Genomic DNA, 20,612 nt, shown 5'->3' with positions numbered 1-20,612 from the left:
ACACAACACATAAGACACAGGCAGTCGTGCAATCTTAACCCCTTTTCTGCATACACTTTGTTGTTTGAAACAATAGATGAAAGAGGATGAAAGAGTTGTGTTGAGTTCAAGTTCAAAGTACACTGAAAAACGTCACTTGTTTGGTGGATGTCTTTCTGTTTGATTACACTTTATAAAACCAGTTCATTTTCTTTGCATGCTCTCTTATTTGTTTCCATTTATATTTTACAATACATTATCTATTACAAACATGTTGCACAAAATTGTGAAGTCTTAAGCGGGCTGCAACGGATGAATGACATTTGACTTCACTTAATCGTGGAACATCAATTTGAACAACAAAACAACACTAATGTTGTTCATACAAATACACGTGAAAATAAAAACATAAAGAAATGAATAAATTGGCTTCATCTTGGTACGGTATTTGGTTAGTCGTGCTTAGAAGAACTACTGTAAATACATAATGGGGAGTAAATTACGCGAAGAAGCCTTTTGTTGAGACGGAAGTGAACTGACATCAAACCAAACCGCTGTGCGCGTGAGTGGAGCGCGCCTCCGTCGAGCGCGCGCGTGCGCCGCAACTGTCACCAAAGAGCCTCTCAGCGTGCCTAACAGCTGTTGCCTGCCAGCTCGTGGCATGTGCAGATGACTTGACTTGAGCAGGGGAGGGGAATTAAGTCTGACCACAGCTTCGATTTGGAGGCTGCTTTTTTGTGGGGTGGGTAGTGAGCGAGCATACGAACGGTGACATGAGCGGCTTTATTGGACGGCGAAGGAGAGAATGAGAATATCGGATTTTGTTTCCACTCGGAGGTACAGCGCAAAAGAGAACTCACTCCAAAGGTAAGCGGAAGTAGGCGTTAGCGTTCGAACTGTAAATGTGAATCATTTCGTTTGATAAATATCTGACAGCAGGACTGCTAAAGCTCGTGTTTGGGTGGCCACCTAGTGTAGTTGATGTCCCCGACCAGGTAGCGCTTCATCCCCCTTTTCGATTGTTTTTCTTGAAAATAAACGAAACCAGGAAAGGGGTTTGAGTTCTTAACACTTGTCAGTTGTTGTTAACGCTCCGAGGAAACACTTCGATTGGGATGTACAATATAGTAAGTTAAAAATGTACAATTAAACGTGAAGATTAGAGGTTAATTCGTTTCCCCTGTGTAGTTTGAGACACTGTCTAGTCAGACGTTCCCACGGATTGAATTGCACGCAAACGTCATTGATAGCCAACTCCTGTTTTACCTACAATATCTATTTACAGTGATGTAGAGGTAGAGAAGTAAAAAAAAACACACAATCTTGGGCATCATTTAAGTGCTTACTTTACATAGAGGAGTTGTGCTGGCATGAATGTGTGCAGATCTTTTCCCAGTCAGACTCTCGTATGTGGGCTGATAACCGTTTTGCACTGACCACCAATGCTTCAGCATTACAAGTAGGCCAGTGGCTTTTTTTTGCTGTGCTACTTCATCCGTGCACAGTCCTCTTTAGAATGTACTGGGCGTCTAACTGGTTCATATAGGGGGAGGGGGGCAGCCACAGACCATTTGAATTGGAAATCTCCTGGAGGACAGCGCTCGTCCTCCATCCCATGCCAGATGTTGTTGTTTATTTTGTGTGTTTTGGTCTTCAGTGTGACGTAGCAGATGTGTATGCCTCTCCCTGCACTGTAACAGTTCACAGAGACGCACTGTTGTAACGATCACAAGAGTGACAGAAGGCCAAGAGCTGACTGGTTCTGTCACACTGGACAGCATCTGATTCGTTTGTCGTCTTAACCTGTAAAGCCAAAGTGACATTTAAACATTTTGACATTTCCAATTTAATTGTCACATGAGTGTAAGAAGTTCATCTCTGGAAAACAGTAAAATAAAAGTACTCACCAGATGATGAAATGTAACAGGTGTAGTGTTTTGAGTGGAAAAGGGAGCTTGCTGAAAGTGAGTCACCTTTATGCATTGATGTGGAGGAAGCATTACTTTTCCTGTGAAGTGAGTCTCCTCGTATGAACAGGAATCCAGGGGATTTGATACTGCACATTCCATTCTTATATCATTTATCATGTCACCAAATTGCTTTTGGCCATAGTTGGGACATCACAGTTAAGTTTCCGGTCAGTCATCAAGCTTTACTCTTTGCCTTCATTACCTTTCTTTCCGTGCAAGAAGCAGAAGCAAACTACACTTGTAGTTAATCCTTGAGCTGAATTCTCCACGGAAGACGGCGAAGTCTTTCACGCTATGCTGACATCTTGCATGATAGCAGTTAACCTCTTTTGGTTACTTTCCAACCATATGACCTGGAGGCTGTTTTATTTGTCACGATCCACTGTACCCGCTCACACAGACGTGTGCTGCATCATAGGTTTCTGCATAGCTTGTGTAAGAGGCTCACTTTTGATCAAGGTGAAGGAACAAGTTCAGTCGTTTTCCTCAGTTAGGCCCGGACGATTTCTTGTTGTTCCAACGGTGCAATTTTCCTGGTATTCAAAGAGTAACGCTAATCGGTGTTTGACTGACTCAAGTTTCTTAGAATGACAAACTAATCGCAGGATCACATTCCATGTCATCGGATTCTCTCATTAATAGCTATAAGGAGGTGCTCTTTTGAGATCACTGATTATTTATGAATGAGTTATTTATGAAGTTATTGCCATCCTCATCACCTAAGGATGGTGATGTTTAGGATCAGTAATTATAATGGCCAGTGAACAGACACCCACAGCATTATTGATCTGAAAAGATAACATTATTACTTGAATATAATCCACATCATAAAGAGAAAATATGACACTTTTATTACATCACAGTCATCCTTGCACAATTTCACAATTGTTCTATCGGTAAAACACAAATGACTAAATAGATTGTATGACTTATTAACCACCCAGTCAACAGAACAATGGAAATGCAGCTCTTCTGAAAATGTTGTCACGTTGAAAAAAACGGAATTGAATTAGCAACAATCAGCCTATTTTTAGCACGACGTGTGCCACCTTGTAACAAACAAGCTGTGTTGTGGGCATGCTGCCACTTTAATTGGTTGTAATTTTCCTCAGCAACAAAACACCACAGAATTTCAGAATGTATTTTTAAATGAGTCAAAATGAGAACTCACATTTGAAATTCAACCATGCTCTACTGAGAAGACCCAATGGTTCGTGACATGAAGTCCAAAATAGCTGTTTGTGTTTATATGAATGCTATATTAGGCGATTTGGAAAAATCCCTGTGATTGTTTCCACTCTTATGTTTGGTTCTGCTAGGGAATACATCATGTTGAGAAGGATCATGCATTCTCCTCCAGTGTAGGAATGTCCCTTCTCATTTATAGTACCGCAATCTCCCCTCTGTGCTTGCAAACATCACTGTACATGAAAACTCATCAGCAGAAAAAAAAAAAAGCTTTTGACTTAACCTGCTGATGGTGGAAGTGATTGACTTCATATTAACTATGGTTCCCTTGCTCTATGAATTATTTAGTCTGTTTGGCATTGTAAGACAATCGCGTGTGTGGTTCACCATTTTTTTTTTTGTGCTTGTCTATGGCCCGGGATTGCTTTAGAAAGACCGGCCAGTTTACAAGAATATTTTTAAGGTGGTCTAGATTGACATTGCACCAGTCATTTAATCGCAGATGATAGCTTTTTGTTCACTTCTCTGTTTCTTATTTATTTATTTATTTATTGTATTAGCGTGACTGTATCATTGGCAGGAAGAGAAGATGCTTCATTTATGAGAGTCTGACGTCTTGAATACAATCTTGTGGTTTTAAGAATAATGTTCCCTTGACATTCCTGTCCCTCTCATACCACCCCACTAAAATATTCTTCTCGTCTGGGAAACAACTGGCTGGCCAGCCGTTCCAGTGGCTATAACTTAGTGGTCATTGTTATATTTAGACAACCCACCCCCTCCCCAAGGTAATGATAGGGAAGCAAGGACAGGACCACGGGTGTTCTGGCCTAACGCATATGCAACGTGAAGTGAAAGAGCCCGCCATGAGTGTCACCATAGAAACCTTAATATGTGGAAATTGTTGGGTAGGTTTCGGGTGGTGTTGGTGAGTCTGAGCTTGCTATGTTATCAGCTTTGGAAGAATGATAAGGCCTTTGCCACAGTGGTGGCTCTTCTCCTTTAGGGACCACAAGCTATTCTGAGCCTTTTTCTTTTTCCACTGACACCCTTTGGATGGTTCACCCTTGGGTCACACAATGCCTATGTTGCTGCTATTTTCAATACGAAAACAAAAAAAGCTTTTACCATATAAAGGGAGAAAGCAAAAATAATAATTAAAAAATGTGTTCCAGTAGAGCTTAGCGTGCAAGTAGTGCAATCTCCAGAGGTTTATCCAGTCGAACAGCTTAAGGATAATGTTCCTCAATGTACAATTGCAAGGAATTTGGGGATTTCATCATTTACGATCCATGATGCCTTCAAAAGGTTCAGAGAATCTGCATGTAAGTGGCAAGGCTGAAAACCAACATTAAATGCCGTGACCTTCGATCCCTCAGGCGGCACTGCAAAAAAATTAAATAAAATAAATAAAAAAACACCTCTGGAAAGGATATCACCTCCTGGGCTCAGGAACACTTTAGAAAACCAATGTCAATAAATCAAGGTTGGCACTACATCGGTAAGTGCAACTTAAAACTGTATTGTGCCAAGCAATAGCCATTTATCAACAACACCTAGAAACGTCGTCGGTTTCTCTGGGTCCGAGCTCATGGAAGATGGCCTGATGCAAAGTGTCGTCTGACAAATTCACACTTCAAAGTGTTTTTAGAAATTGTGTACGTCGTGTCCTCCTGGCCCAAACAAAAGAACTACCCGGACTGTTATGGACGCAAAGTTCAAAAGCCAGCATCTCTGATGGTATGGGTCCGTGTTCGTGCCAATGGCATGGGTAACTTACACATACGTGAAGGCAGCATTAATGCTGAAAGGTACAAACACATTTTGGAGAAACATATGCTGCCATCCAAGCAACAACTTTTTCATGGACACTCCTGCTTATTTTACCAAGACAATGGCAAAACACATTCTGCACGCGTTACAAAAGTGTGACTTCGTAATAAGAGTGAGCCAGTCCAGACCTGTCTCCCACTGAAAATGTGGGGCACAGTATGAATCTTAAAATATGACAATGAAGACCCTGGACTGTTGAACAGCTCAAACTGTACGTCAAGCAACAATGGGAAATAATTTTACCTAACACGTTTCAACAATTAGTGTCCTCTGTTCCCAAACGCTTATTGAATGTTAAAAGAAACGGTGATCGAACACAGTGGTAAGTAAGCAAGTGTTTTTGTAGTGTATTCAATTCAATGAACAAATCTCCGTATTCTGTTTTTTTTTTTTTTAATGCTTAATATGACGACGTCACGTCATTGGAATTGGATTTGCATTGTTTTACAGACAACAAAAAGGACCATATCTCACACATACGGGCATGCAAGAAGAGATGTCAGAGTGAAGGAGAAAGCGAACATTGCTCTGCACCTCTTAAGCTTGAAGGGTGGAAGTCGGTGCCTTTGTTCGGGCATCTCAGCAGTAGTCAAGAAACAAACTAGCATCTCTGCAATTTCTACATTAGTTGTTGCGGAGATTCTCTTCTGGACATAATACAAACGAGAAATAATGACAACTGCCAACCTCAGAAAAATGGGGCAGATGTGCTGATCACAAGCCACTGTGCTGTGCAACTTTAAGTGTACTTAGTCTGTGTTGTGCCACGATGATAACATAACCAGAACCTATGAGTAAATATAGGCTGCTTGTCATGCCGAAAAACAATTTGCTCACATGAACAACATGCACAGGAACTATTGTATTTAAGAGCTTGAGGCCAGCTTCCTGCCCATCATCTCTACAGTGGAGCAAGACGAAGCACACACAATCTGAAATGGGCCATCCCCCTTTCCCCCCCATCTCTTTTATCACCATCTTGTCCTTAATTTTTATGCTTCCTCAAAACAAGTGTGCACCCTTTTGTCTCTGACATTGATTAAAATCAGATGTAACTATGCGGCCTCTCTGATCTGAGACAGACAGACAGAACTGGTCCCGTTTTATTTTTGGTTTACAGCAGAGTGAACGACACCATCCAGACAAAAGCTTTTGGGCTTGATTAGACCAGATGGTGACGACTCCTACTGTCCTTTAAAGCAAATGTGGCTTTTTGTGACGATTGGAGAGCTTTTGTTGTGAAGAATGTGGTGTATCTCTGGAAATACCCTCAAATCCAACCTTCAAATGGGTGGACCTCTTGTAATAGAGATACAAATCCTTCCTGTGCTGGAACTAAAGCGCTCACACCGAGGCAAGTCTGCACATGTGTGGTTAATGGCTGACAGCGTTTGGACGGCCGCTGAGGATTGATTTATCATCCCGTGGCAAAAAGGTCTTCTCAGGTCTTTCAGTTACTTTACGAATGCCAGACTCTTAATCTATGATTTTCATTTCCCCCGAATGTAATCCTCTGTTGTAAATCCCAAATCAGATAAAGTTTGATGATAGACACGAAAATAGATGATCGGGGGATGAAGGAAACGTAGAGAGGTGCAATGATGACTTACATTTTGGATTAGTCAATAGACATTTTTGTGTTTACAAACTAGGATGGTGCACATTGACTCAGTATACGGATTAGGCTTTTTTTCTCTCGCTCGCTCGCTCTCGCTCTCTCTCCCTCTCTTTTTAAGAGCATTAGCTTTCTCCTTAAAGAGGAAGCATTTTTGAGATGTCATGCATTAATAGCCCTGTTCCTAGGACTAAGCAAAACAGTTTAATTGATTTGTACTGATTAACTGAGTCTGGTGCAAAATGCTGTGCACTACAACAAGACAACATTTATGGGAATACAGTACTCTCACTACTCTTCCAGAAACACCACTTAATCAGATAATCCGTCATTCTATTCCCTCAATCAATTAAAGACATTTTGACAAATGCCAGTCCAACCACCTGCTCTGAGCTCCACAAACTTTTGCTGTTTTCTCTCTTTTTTAAGGACATCTGACCACATGTTGTCTTTAAGCCACATCATGAGTAAGCCAGAATTCAGAATACTTTGCAAACTGTTTGTGGTTACAGATATGAGCTGAGAACAAGTTAGATTTGGAACTTTATGTCATAACAGGACATGATGTCACTCAGGCCGCTGTCTCAAAGTCCTGTGTCCTTGAAGCAACCAGGTTCTCACCATCTAGTTAACAGAGAACAATTGTTGCTTGGATACTCAAGGTCCTTTAATTTCTTTTTTAAAAAAAAGCTATACCACTTGCTCACAACTTCACATTCCCCTCACTTTCTTTTGACACACACTTTCTTTTGTTTGCAGATTGTATTTGTGTGCTAATTAAAAATGCATCTTTGTCACAATGCACTGCCAATAACTGCAGTTGCCACAATACAACTCTAGGTGTGATGCTTGATATTCTACTCAGTGACCTTGTGAAATGCTTCGTCTCTGTGTTTTCTGGAGTTTCCTCCTGTCTGACACAATGTTCTTCAAACACAAGTTAGTCTTAAGTCTTTCTTAACTTGCGTTCACATTTCAACATCTGGAAGTTTGAAATGTTTCAGTAGTACAGGCAAAATAACAAAAGCAAAAATGTGAAGTGGTAATTTGAGGCTTTATTCAGCTGAAGGTTTTGTTTCACACATTGTGCAGTTCGTGATCAACCTGTTGTTGAAGGAGTGGCAGTCACTGGTTTCCTTTTCTTCCTGACCCCTAAACAATACTATCTGCAGTCAGAAGACCCAACACGGGAAGTAAAATGCTTCAACCTATATGGTGAATCAAAACAGCCCTTGGAAACCCCATAAATTACATACCATGGATCATGTTTTCATATCAACTTCTTTAGAATTGAATGAAAACGGCTTCCGTTGTTGTCAGCTTTTTCTCACAAATCTTGCCCCATAGGAAATAATAGAAATTGGGGGCAAAGAGTAATTCCACAGTCATACTTTTGTCATCATAGAATTTTTCTTTACCGTGCAGGCAATGTTTTGAATGACAAATAATACGAATGCAAAAAAGTTTACCGCTTGTAATGGGAACATGTTAAAACAGTAAGACAATTGACCTGTGATAACACGTGCCAATGAGCGAAGAATTCGACAGCTAGCTTGCTAGCAGCTAAAGTAAGAAGTTGACTGCACTGTCTCAGCCTCTGCAGAATTGTTTGGGGTCCGAATCAGAGTTGCGGCCTTTCTGTGTTGCGTCTCAGTGTCCTCCCTGTGCATGGAAACTCAGAAGGAAGCCGCAGTTAATTTTGCCTCGGAACCGTGAGGCAGACATGTTACCCGCTACAACATTGAGCTGCTGATAGTGTTTAGTTGTTGTATTTACAATGCATTCAGTTAGCAACATTTAACCAATTAAAAATCTAATCAAAGTTAAATTAAAGTTAAATATAAATGTAAAATTATTTATTCTACTTGTTTTATTAACTACAATTTAACATGTAACAAATACGATCAGATAAGAAAAATTGTCTCACAATGGAAAAATTGCCAAATTACAGCAGCAAAATTATGAAATGGACAATGTAGAAGACAAAAAGTATATAAATAAATATAAATATAAAATATAAGCATATTAAAAAAATGGGTGAGTCGTGGTGAGTCCAGGTTCAATATAATAATCAAATAATCAAATTGGAATAATTTAATTAAATAATTTAAGAACTAATTAATTACCGGTAATAAAAACTACCGTAAATGAAATGATGTATTTCAGCCCATCACAAAAAAATGGCTACATTAATGCACCAAATTGCAGTACTCTTGATAATAAATTAGAGAACAGAATGGCGCCCAGGCCATACTTTGCCCACCCCTGCTGTTGTTTGCCTTTCAGTTCTTCAGCACATGCTTGATGGCAGCGCAAATGATGACACAGTCATACGTTGCGGACACACACACGCACACGCACCCCCCCCCCCCCCCCCCCCCCCACACACACACACACACACACTCAAAAACAACAGAAAATTGCCCGGTCACAGACAGCCGAGAAAAGGAGAGCTGCTTGACGGAAAGCATAGAACAGCAAAATACTTTTGTTGAGTCATCTTGTTAAACTGCCCACCTGTTGGACAAGAGGGTTAGCTGTTGTGTTCAACTGTTTATCCCGTGGTCGTGAAAATTACGGTCGCCTCTTGCTCCCTACTCCTACATTTAATGTTGTCTATTTTTACTCTTTTATTTTGCTCCTGCTCAGTGCCCACTTTGATGATGAACCTTCGTGTTGCAGGAAGCGCATTCAGTTGTCGAACATGGTTCATAGACACAAGTAAAAGGTCTTTGTGTGTTTGACAGGTGTGTTGACACCTGTTCCTTTGCAACATGCAAATTGCCTGAGGTCGTAGCTGGTAACACATGCCGGTAAACATCAGTGTTTAGTTGTAGAGACACACGGCCATTGTCTACATGCAGAGTGTAAAAGAGAAAGTTAATGACGCTTTTTCTTAGCACCGTTGTTTTTTTCATACCCGGTAGTTGGATATGTTGATCCAGAAAGCATCTGAGTGGACAACTACTTGTCTTTGTTGATCTGTAACTATTTCTCTGTCAATTTGTTAATAAGATGACTGGTATTTTTTGGTATCCCAAATAATAAGCTCTCGCGACCATTTCTTTTGTTGTAGCCATGAAGAAGGACATAGACACGCTGATAGCAGAGGAACGTGCTGACATCATTTCCAAATATGACAAGGTGAGAGAAACACAAACGCATAAACTGTTGCGTCTAACTATGTCGGCAATTTCCTGCAATGTTAAACTTGAGGTTTAGTGGCCGTGAAGCCCAAGTAAAGGGTTGTAATGGATTTGAAAATACTGTATCAGTTTCTTTGGCACCTGAACCTTTTATTCTAACCACAACATTTTCTTTTCATGTTTATGGCATGTTTTTGTTTCAGGGCAGGCAAGACGGTGTCAGTATTGACCCTTGGGAGGATGCTGACTACAGCATCTATAAGGTGATGGACCGCTTTGGCTTCCTGCAGTAAGTTAACCCGCTGTAACTTTGCTTTTCCTTGCACCGTATTCCTGTTTTCCTACTGCCGTTTCTTGTTAATTCATGCCACCTATGGTTTATTTTGTAATGCTCTTTATGTCTTGATCTTTGTTTTAGTGAGAAAGAGTTACCGACACCCAGCGTGCTTGAAGAAAAGGTATTTATTAAAATGGAACTCTAACCATTACGCCGCCGCATATGCCACTGTCTGTATGTCCTGGCATTTTTGCATTGTCCATGTTTTCTAACTCCAGCAAAAGCTGCAGGAGATTGAGCGTGTGGAGAAGTGGCTAAAGATGGTGAAGAACTGGAGCAAGTATAAGAACAGCGACAAGGTGCCCCTTTAGACATGCCATTGAATTTTCTTCACCTACCCCTGGTGCAAATTGCGAACACACTTTTAATATTGTACCGCATGAGCGTGAGTGAGGATTAATACGGTACATGTACAATCAGTTAATCTCTAACTCTATTGATTTAACCGGGTAGGTCAGCTGAGAACTATTTCTCATTTACCGCGACAACCTGGCCACTGCTGGCTAAGTACTTGTCAGATGTTAAATGTTCACTCATTTGTGTCTAATTGTCTTATCCAGAATTGTCTAAGGCTGATTTGCAATGGAATCTTCAAGAGCTGTCTATTTAAGCCACGCTCTTCTCTCACATTAAAAATGTCCTTATTTCTGTTTGTCACTGTTTTCGACGTTTCAGTTGGTGAAGCGTGTTTATAAAGGAATCCCCCTCCAGCTAAGAGGCCAGGCCTGGGCCTTACTTCTGGACGTAGAGAAGGTGAAAAAGGACAACGAGGGAAAATATGAGGTATGAATGATACTAGAGTAGCTCTGTCATGCATTCGTTCCCACCAGCCTGTCTGTCCTATGGCATTTGTCCTTTTTTTTTTTTTTTTTTTTTTTTTTTTAGAAAATGAAGCTGCAGGCTCGCAACTTCTCCACAGAGATCAAACAGATTGACTTGGATGTCAATAGAACCTTCCGGAACCACATTATGTTCATGGAACGCTTTGGAGTCATGTGAGTCATTCGTTCACAAGGTTATGAGGAGCCTCTTTTATTTGAACCGTCAAAAAGTATTGTTTGATAATTGCCTCAAATTAGATACGCAGAGCTGTGAGGGCACTATAAAAATCTTGAATTCACTGCAGATTTATATCATTACATTCAAACCTTTTTTTTTTACTGTCCTTTCAAAGGGAGTGACAGAGCTAAAAATGTTCATCACAAATGTCTTTGGTTATATCCAGTACCATCCAGAGTTCTTGTTTTTGTTTCCTTCCACATCACAAGTTCGGGTTTGTTCATGCTGGTGTCCGTTTGGGCGTGACCTTTGGCTTGTGTGTGTGTTGGGAGATGCCCAACACACACACACACACACATGCACACACACACACACACACATGCGCGCGCACACGGGCACACAGACTAAAGCACCAGTTTCCTCTTCTCTCTGTTTTATTAGCCTTCCTGTGAGTGCACAAAGCCCCACAGGAAATGACATTTATTCACAAATGCGCTCATACAGAACAGTCACATCTCCAACCGCCTAATAATTTGACATCACATAGACTTGGCTATGGAAGAAAACTTACGCATGAGATTTCATGCCTGGCTTTAATACTTGGCTTTTGTCATTTGCTTGGTGGGTTTGGTTGATCGAGCACCGCATGCGTCACAGTGTTCTCCCCCACAGTTGAGACCAAAACAGCTCCATCCTGCTTTGTTGCCCACTCTTTCCCTACAAGTCAACAGCTCTCCCCCACACACACGGCCAACCACTTGCATACACACACCTGCACACAAATGCAGGCATACACGCATGCATAGACACCTCCACACATGCGCGCATCAACACCGGCTACTATTTAAAGGTCCTTTCCTGTCTCAGTCAATGTCTGTGAGATGTGTATATTCTATGGGGCTCTGGAGGGGAGATATCCTCTGTTGTTCGTACAGTATTTGTTAACTCCACACACGTGTTTGCACGCGCACACACACACACACATGCTCAGACTTGATGACGGGTTTTATATCTTGACCTGTACAGAGCGCAATCAGCACAATGCATCAATTCCTTATCCTTATGAGGTTGAGTTAATGTGGTTAACAGGCTGTAAGAAAGAGATTGATTGATTCACTGGGTGATTGACTGGTCAATGTATTACGTCCCCTCTAGGTCCTTTTCATCTGAATGGGGAACTGAAAAAACAGACAAGGAAGGGGAAGTTCTCCCCGATAGTAGTAGCCTACATGCTACAACTAGAACTGTATATGCTGTATATGCCCGAAACTAATAATTACCAACATATCTTTTGTATTCGTTGATGGTTAATCCTTCATTATGTAGAAACTCTGACCAAAATTTGATTGTTAATGAAGATTTTTTTTTTTTGGCATCAGAAAAAAATAAGTTTTACGCCCTCCCAAAATAAATAAATAATCACATTCATATTTCTAACACAATTGAATTCTAGATATTTGCATGTATCCCTGGCTCCAGTTTAGGTGAATTCACTTTTCATGAATCATAAAACATCAAGCGTATTCTGTGAAGCACTTTATGATGCTGCTGGGTCTCTTCTCGTTTTTATAAAATTCCATTTTAATTTAATCGAACACAATTGTTAACGCGAGACTGCATCCAGGTGTTGTCCGTTTCTCTCAAGTGATTCTTACAGCTATTTTAATGTGTCAATGTGCTGGCCGGCGGCTTTAATTTGGGGATATGCTCATTTCATCTTGATTTACGTGACACTATGAAACCAGCAGTGGTATTTCAGCTTCGCTAATTGTAAACCAGTCATATTTCTCACAGTAATTGTGGGTTTCCATGTTCTCTTTTTTCAGGCAACAGGCACTCTTTCATGTACTCGCAGCCTACTCTGTCTACAACACGGTAAGATAAAGTAGATCAGCCTCCACGTTCTCAAGTGCATGACATCACATCATGCCGTCTCATGTGCATTGATACAGAGGCAAGCAAAAAAAAAAAAAAAAAAACCTACCAAAAAAAACGCCTCAGCGGTGCTGCAGTTACAAGTCATTACTATGGTTTACGAATAAATATGTACAAGAAATGTTATTACAAATAGTGTGAGTATTGCAAAAAAGAACAGTCACCGCAAAGTCATCTCTTTTTGTCGAGTTGGTAATCTTTTGGTGCAACATGTGATTTATGAATTTCACTTCAAAGTACTGTATGTACAGTAAATACAATGCAACAATCAATTGAATATGCATGCAGGAGTCTTTTACACCAACCCCTTCATCAGCTTCATGCGAGCCATATGACATGTCAAATCAAATGAAGCAATTGGCACAACAGTTATCCAATTTGTTCGAGGCAGTTTATGTACATTTACACAGACTGTATAAAGTTGAATAACGTGTATTCACAAAATCTTAGAAACAGATGTATCGGCGCATTGTAATTCCTTGCGTGGACTGCATTTGAAAAGGCCATTACGTATCACTGCATATTTTCCATAGACGTATACCACGTTGCTATTATTCGTAAGGATTTTAAACATATCAGCTCAACTGCAGTGAACAATCAACAAATAAACTCAATTAAAGACAACCAAATCAGACTACAATATAGTGTGTGTAACGCGTAGCCGGCTGTCATTTGAAGTGGGATGACATATTTTTCACCATCCAGTGCAGTTTTTTTTCCCTCACAGGGATGCTTGCAGTTCCTGTGTGGAAGAGGTGTTTGAGTCATAGGAAATGGGCATGTGCTAATTCCCTTTTCCCTGTTTCCCTCCACTCACAAACTGCTCAAAAGAAAGTGGGTCAGTTAGAGAGCACGGGAGCGAAAATTGGAGGAAGGGTCCTGTTGGTGATGGTGGTGGGGGGAGAGGGGGTCCTTTCGCCTATGTGACAGCAGAGAAGAATGTGGAGAATGTTGTGTAACCTCAGTGCAATCACATTTACTTTTATCCTTTCAAGGGTACTGTGAATGGGCAATTCCTAGGCCCAAATATGGACAAGGGCAGTTTCGTTCATGTCGGTTCAAGGTGGTAGAAATTCAAGATGAAAACATGACAGTTGTGGAAGTGTTGACTCTACAGTAAATATTTGAACAACCTTAGTGTAAATGTTTATATTACTGCAGCACATAGAGGAGGTCTGTGTGGTCTAAGTGCAAAAAAAACAAAACAAAGCCGCCACAAGTCCCCATCATGCATTCAGTATGCTCTTAAAACCTCGTCTCTCGCTCTTGTGCGTGCTCTGATAAATTATGAATTATTCCTCTTATTTGCCAGTAGAGTAGAACTGTCTCTTCTGCCCCGTTCCCAGGAGGTGAGCTACTGTCAGGGGATGAGTCAGATCGCTGCTATCCTGCTCATGTACCTGAATGAGGAGGACGCCTTCTGGGCTCTCTCCCAGCTGCTCACCAACAGCAAACATGCCATGCATGGTGAGACAACACAAATTTGAGCTGAAAAATGACTGGACCAACACTAGCATTTTGGTATTTACAATCTGCGTTCAGTTAGTCAATATTGAAACGCAATCTTTCAAAAGTAAAATCTACATCAGATCCGGTCATGTAATACTGTAACTTCTGACCCTGCATATGTATACAGGAGGAAATCTCGTCAAATTTTATATCTATATCTAGATATAGATAGATAGATAGGTATATCTGTGTATATATATATATTTTTTCCTTTTAGAAGCCAGGAAAATATTTTCGAAATGCTTTGCTCCAATACTTTGTGCAGGAGTTTACAGTAGCTTTAGGTTTTCAACCCGTGAAAACACATTTGTTAAGGATATAACCGTGCTCTTCAGCGCAGTTAGTGTAAGATTGTTTCATTTAAAATACGATGTCTCTCCCAGCCACCATGTATGGTCTGCTGATGCGTGTTTTTCCACTGCGCCAGGTTTCTTCATCCCGGGATTTCCCAAACTGCAGCGTTTCCAGGCCCACCATGAGCGGATACTCTCCAAAATGCTGCCGAAACTGAGGAAGCACCTGGTGAGTGGCAGCACATTCAGATCAATCGTCTATTTTCCTCTTTCTCTCAATCTCGGAGGACTAAGAGACATCTTTCAGGGGCTTGCACCAGTGCTTTCATTTTTGTCAAGGTTACGATGTATCTTCATTTGGACTGAAAATTTTAACTAGCCTTTTCTTCATGAACTCCTACTTTACAGGACAAGGAGCAGATGTCATGTGGGGTTTACACCACCAAGTGGTTCCTCCAGTGCTTTATTGACAGAGTGAGTGTTTTGCTTCGATTTCCCATTCCGTCCGTTTTCCTATTCGCCTTGCCCTGTGCACAATTGCAGGGGTTCGGTAGGCCAGTGGTTCTCAACTGTTGTCTCCCTGTTTCCCATTGTTATGACTCAAAGAACATTTTGGGGGTTTAAATAGCCTGTGAAAACACATGCATGTTACGTGATAGTTTCAAAACGTTGTTTTAATTGATTTTGGTGTACCACCTAAAGCCTATTGTTAGCAATGACGTCCGCCAGCCAGAAGCAGAGTAGCACTGTATTTGTTTACAGAGTAAACCAGTCGCTAGAGCACAAGGAAGTAACATTTCTTGCCACTTTCCAAATATATTCCGTGTGTGAACGCAGGGAGCTCCACCCCTGAATGTGCAACATTTCTACTAGCTGTCTCCGACTCACTCAAAATTGGCCTGTGGCCAACTTCTGGGACCCCGACTCATCAGTTGAGAACCATTGCTGTAACATATTCCAGCTGGTGACTTGGCTATGTGAACCATTACACCACCTATGGGCCCTGCTTTCCCTCAACTCATATCATACCAACCACCATGTCAAGAAATGAACATTTAAAAATCTTGAAAATGAGTACCGGTACATTTTTTAGACTTTTTTTTTTTTACTGATGAAATAATTTGGTATAAATAATTCATGGAAGTCCCTTCTCACAGCATATGAAATCATTGTTTTTAATCAAATGGTCTCTGTCCTGTCTTGTTACATAACAGAGCCCCTTCACCCTCACCCTACGCTTATGGGACATCTATATTCTGGAGGGGGAGAAGATGCTGACTGCCATGGCTTACACAACCCTCAAGTTACACAAGAGTGAGTATGAGACCCATCGGCTGGTCTTCTGTGACTTGTCTCTGTATGTGTTGGACACAGGATACAAAGCTTTTTGAACTCAACATGGCTGCTGTTGCTATACTACCGCACGCAGCCCTCTGGTTGGCTGCCTCTTCACCGGATGGCTTACATAATGCAAGTGGTTACTGTGGAGAAAATTGGAAGGCAGATTTATCATTGATTGCTTCTACAGTTTGATTCTACAGTCGATACTTTAACAAACCTGTTGTGAAACTCCCACCTTGAACACAATAATGAATTGCTGTTGTTCTATAGCTGGGGTAGCAGGGGTCACAATCTAATTGTTGTCGCATGCCATATTGTAGTTTGGTTTTCCCTTAGAGGTCCATTTTGGCTTTCAGAAAATATAGTCAACGTATAGTCACTTCATGTTATTGCAATATGCACAATTGCCCCCAAAATTGATTTGTATATGTATCTGTACATAAAAATTGACTTCCCATCAGAAATCACAGAAAATGTGGAAATATGACATAGACGCTTTATTTGCTGTAGTGGGCCACACCAAGTGATGCAGCGGAACGGATCTGGCACCTGCGCCTTGTGTTTGACACCTGTGCTCTATCGTTATTGTCGTGGCTACGTCCATCTTTCAGCCACTGAGGGTGACTCGACCCGAAGTGTTTGAAACACCTGGCGAAATAAGTCCTATGAAAATATATTTTAATTACAAACGTTATTGATCTGACAAGTAGAATCAAATGCTACAAAATAATTACCGGTAACCCAACATTGGTCCAGTAATGACAGTCCAAAAGCTGTATTGCTCCCTATGTCTATTTGCAAACCTGCCAACTCATAAATGCCTCCAACTTAAATAGGTTTATGAACTTGCAAATAAATACAATGGTGACATGTAACTTGGTGACTTACATATACATAAATGAAATGGCTCCTCCAGTGATTTATTATTAATAATAATAATAATAAACAATCATCATCATCATACTATTAAAACCTAATAATAATAATGCATCTGATTTGTAGCCCCCCTTTAACTTAATGTCCCTATTCTTTGTGTCCAATCAGAGCGTTTGCTGAAGTTTCAGTTGGAGGACCTGAGGGAGTTTCTTCAGGAGCAGCTGGCTGCTTCGTTCCTTCTTCCAGATGACATAGTGGTGGAGCAACTGCAGGCTGCCATGTCTGAGCTACGCAGTAAAAAGTTGGACCAACCTCCTCCCGGTACATTCTTTGCCCACCTTAATATATTAAGATATGTAACCATTTTCAGTACAGATCGGTGGGGAGATAGCACTTTAAACATTCCCACACACCACAGGGTAAGTGATTTGGAAAATCTTTTGGAGCTATCTGAGAATCAGGCATTTGCTGACTTTAGATCGCAAGGGAGAGAAAAAGCCCCAAATTTGGCCGGATTATCATGATGCATGTCCCTCGCTTTACCTATAAATCGGGGTTAGAAAACCGAGGGGCCCCATATGCATTTTTTTTTTGCCCTTGCTGACTTTTTGTGTTTCCTTTTTTTTTTTTTTTTTAAAGCAAAGTCAGAGGAGCTACCAAAGAAGCCCCTCGGTCAAGAGAGGCCGATTCTCCTACTCCCTCTGCAGCCTGCATCGCCTCACGAGATGAAGAGTGATCAGCAGCCCTTCAGCCAGTCTAATAAGGAGAGCATCAAGCCTCAGGATTCAAAAAGCCCCAGCAGGTCGAGCACACCCTCGTTGCGATTACCTGACCCGACTGCATTGCTCGCGAAAGCGACATTATCTACCTTGGTGCCTTGTAGAGCACCGCCATTACCTCCCAAACCAGCAAAATCCTGTGCTGTGGTAAATAATGTCAGTGTTGTGAAAGAACTTGTGCCTGAAAAAGCACAAGAAGGGAAAATGTGTGCCGCCCCAGATGCCCAGGAGGAGCCAATGTATTGGCCCCCACCTTATGAAGCGCCTCCTCTGGATGATCTTAGCATAAATACAGAGATATTGGACCTTCCAGATCTGCCACCTCCACCATTGTTTTACTCTACAGAAGAGGAGCAAAAAGTTAGTCCACTGGCCCAGCACCGCTCCTCTCCCCGATCTGTGGCAACTTTAAAGCCATGTCCAGATGTGCCCCCCAAGTCGCTGGTGTCTTCGCCCCGCGGCTTCACAACATCTTCCTCTCTCAAGCTCCCTCCCCTCAAACCCACCAAATTCCCCGTGTCCCTGTATGTTCCGGCGTCTTCAGCCAACAGGCGACCTTCCAACACCTCCCAGTATGATAACCTGTCCGAAGCAGATGACGACGATCGCTGCCCGGAGAGGTTGCTGGGCTCCACCCCCGAGGAGGTTCCTTTGAACAGAGACTATGACCCCGCTCACTATCCGCTGTCTCCACCTCCCATTTTCATCCCTCCATCAGCTTCTCCTCTCCCACCCTTGCACTCTGCTCTTCCCAGTTTACCTCAGGAACCAGAATATGAAGGAGAGGACCACTGGGTGGAGGACTCCATCATCATCCCCCCTCCTCCGCCCAACTTTGCCGACAGACTGTCTCCCCAGCGCTGTCACAGAGCCACCTCGCCCACCGCTTACTCCAAGCCTTTCTCTCGAGGCCCCAGGGACCGTTCTGCCTTCCCGGCACCACTCCTGTACACCAGGTCTCCCCCGGGTCACCCCAGTTTCTCGGGACAGTTGGGGGTGCCGGAGGTTCAATCCAGCCCAGACTTTTGCAGGATTCCTCCTGCTCGACAGCAGCTTCCAAAGTCGATCACCTTTTGAAGTGGAATTCACATATTGACTGATCATACCAGTTTAAAGCATTTGACTTAAAAGGCCAGTAGGTATTTAGTGGGCCTCCATGACAAGTCGTTTGAGCTTTTATCACAAATTGTACTAGTGCACGGAAGTTTCCATGTACTACTACACCCTCTGTCCTCACTCGTAAGACAATTCAGTGCATTATAGTACAATGTCTTCCTTGTGGTGTTTTTCCACCACTGAATAATATTTCTGTCCACTAGTGAAACAACTGGGGTGCATCAGTAGAGCAACCATTTAATTAGTAACATTTTTCACCACTACTGTCTGACATATCTGCACACTTGTAGAACAAATACAACGCACCAGTAGAATGACTGTTTTAATAGGAACACACTTTTCATTCTTGTATCACATTACCACACACTAGTAGATCAACTATGGCACAAAAGTAGATCAGTCATGTTACTAGTGAGGCAGAACTGCACAACTTAATATCTGCGTGCTTTTAGTTCCACTTGTGAAGCGCTAAATATTCACTGAAGAATGTTATATTGTCACTAGTAGCACAGAGTTGTTAAGCAGTGCACATGTAGTTGTTCGATTAGCGTGCCCCATACATTCTACAAGTGTGCAGTCATGTCACACAGTAGTGGAAATATGTTGTCTTCCTCTTGCAGAGACAGCACACAAGACAATTCAGCACACAAGTGAGACATTGAATAAATGCTCGAACAACTTGCCATAGTGGTTCCAAGGGTGTTTGTGTTTTGTTATCAATATGCCCACATTTCTACGACGGAACCTTTTTTTAGAAGGTCTTTTTTAAATTTTGTACTTAAAACTGCTGTTTGCCTTACCATGCATATTGCTCGTGCATTGACGTACCTGCATTTTGTTCTTGTTATTGAAAACCATATCAACAGGCACGAAGCAGTGATTACAAAGCTGTTACCATTTGTTGTTGTTGTAATTTTAATTGTTACAGTGTGTAAATTAGTAATCCCACATTCTGTAATATGAAGTAAAATGCAAACATGTCAAAGTAGAAAATGACATTCTGTAAAATGAAGTAAAATGCAAACATGTCATGAAGTAGAAAATGATCGCTTATGAACATCTCCCTCTAGTGGTAGTCTTTTTGTCTGTTACATTCTGTATTGCATGTTCAGGGATGATGCTTATAAAATGACATGCCGTATGGGCATAGTTATTTTTCTCTATGAAGGCATTTCAGAGACCCTTGTGAGAATATGAAGACATATTTAATATCTTTTATGTCTATGCATAGTCTGAGGTTAGGTCATTTTAAAGCTATGGTAATGGCTCATTGCAAATGTTCTGGAGATGTGGAATTTAAGCCTTACTCTTATTTGAAAGGCAGTCAGAGATTGAAGTGGAGCCCACTATTTATCAGGGTTGATCCTAAATCCCACAATATATACTGTACGTTATTGCTGTAAATATTGTATTGCCTGTTAAATTAATTGACATATCAAAAAAATATCTTAAGTGAGTGCTATTTTTTTTTATGACCCACAAACAGCACAAAAAACTGCCCTTCTTTGGTGCTGCTAAACTGGTTTCTATATGTTTTCACTCCTATGCGGCAGATTTGACAATTCTGTATTCTTCAAGACTTGCAATATGGAACTTTACATGGTTGTATTACAATCCATTGTGGTGGATAGCTGACCACAGCCCAAATGGAGGCTCCGTGTTCTTCACCAGTATTTGTCACTGTCCAGTGAAAGGT

The 20,612-nt window shown here is 41.4% G+C and overlaps 1 protein-coding gene across 2 annotated transcripts; it reads left to right on the top strand.

The window, feature by feature from the left end:
• The first annotated feature begins 613 nt into the window (after positions 1-613).
• LOC147205880 (uncharacterized) lies at positions 614-20,362 on the top strand. Of its 2 annotated transcripts, none has more exons than XM_086109017.1 (14): positions 614-846; positions 9,662-9,729; positions 9,935-9,994; positions 10,150-10,189; positions 10,287-10,367; positions 10,744-10,851; positions 10,954-11,063; positions 12,894-12,942; positions 14,349-14,469; positions 14,939-15,033; positions 15,213-15,278; positions 16,019-16,118; positions 17,190-17,342; positions 17,661-20,362. In XM_086109017.1, exons 2-14 carry the CDS (start codon positions 9,722-9,724, stop codon positions 18,875-18,877), a joined length of 2,208 nt encoding a protein of 735 aa, XP_085965143.1. In that variant the 5' UTR covers positions 614-846; positions 9,662-9,721; the 3' UTR covers positions 18,878-20,362. The 2 variants fall into 2 exon arrangements, with proteins under 2 accessions (XP_085965143.1, XP_085965142.1); XM_086109016.1 differs by having other exon boundaries at positions 9,935-10,020.
• Positions 20,363-20,612: the final 250 nt, after the last annotated feature.

This window comes from Hippocampus guttulatus, chromosome 4 (genome assembly GCF_054856545.1).
Source record: "Hippocampus guttulatus isolate MCC_2025c chromosome 4, RoL_Hgut_1.0, whole genome shotgun sequence".
Classification (NCBI taxonomy): Eukaryota; Metazoa; Chordata; class Actinopteri; order Syngnathiformes; family Syngnathidae; genus Hippocampus; species Hippocampus guttulatus.
The sequence above is the reverse complement of the archived record's forward strand: the minus strand, read 5'-3'. Positions and strand labels throughout refer to the sequence as shown.

Bases quoted from the DNA above. Each gene is read 5' to 3' on its own strand.
- LOC147205880 (XM_086109016.1), top strand. From the start codon at position 9,664: ATGAAGAAGGACATAGACACGCTGATAGCAGAGGAACGTGCTGACATC. The intron at 10,368-10,743 runs GTGCCCCTTTAG...TCGACGTTTCAG, and splicing joins AGTATAAGAACAGCGACAAG to TTGGTGAAGCGTGTTTATAA. The intron at 10,852-10,953 runs GTATGAATGATA...TTTTTTTTTTAG, and splicing joins ACAACGAGGGAAAATATGAG to AAAATGAAGCTGCAGGCTCG.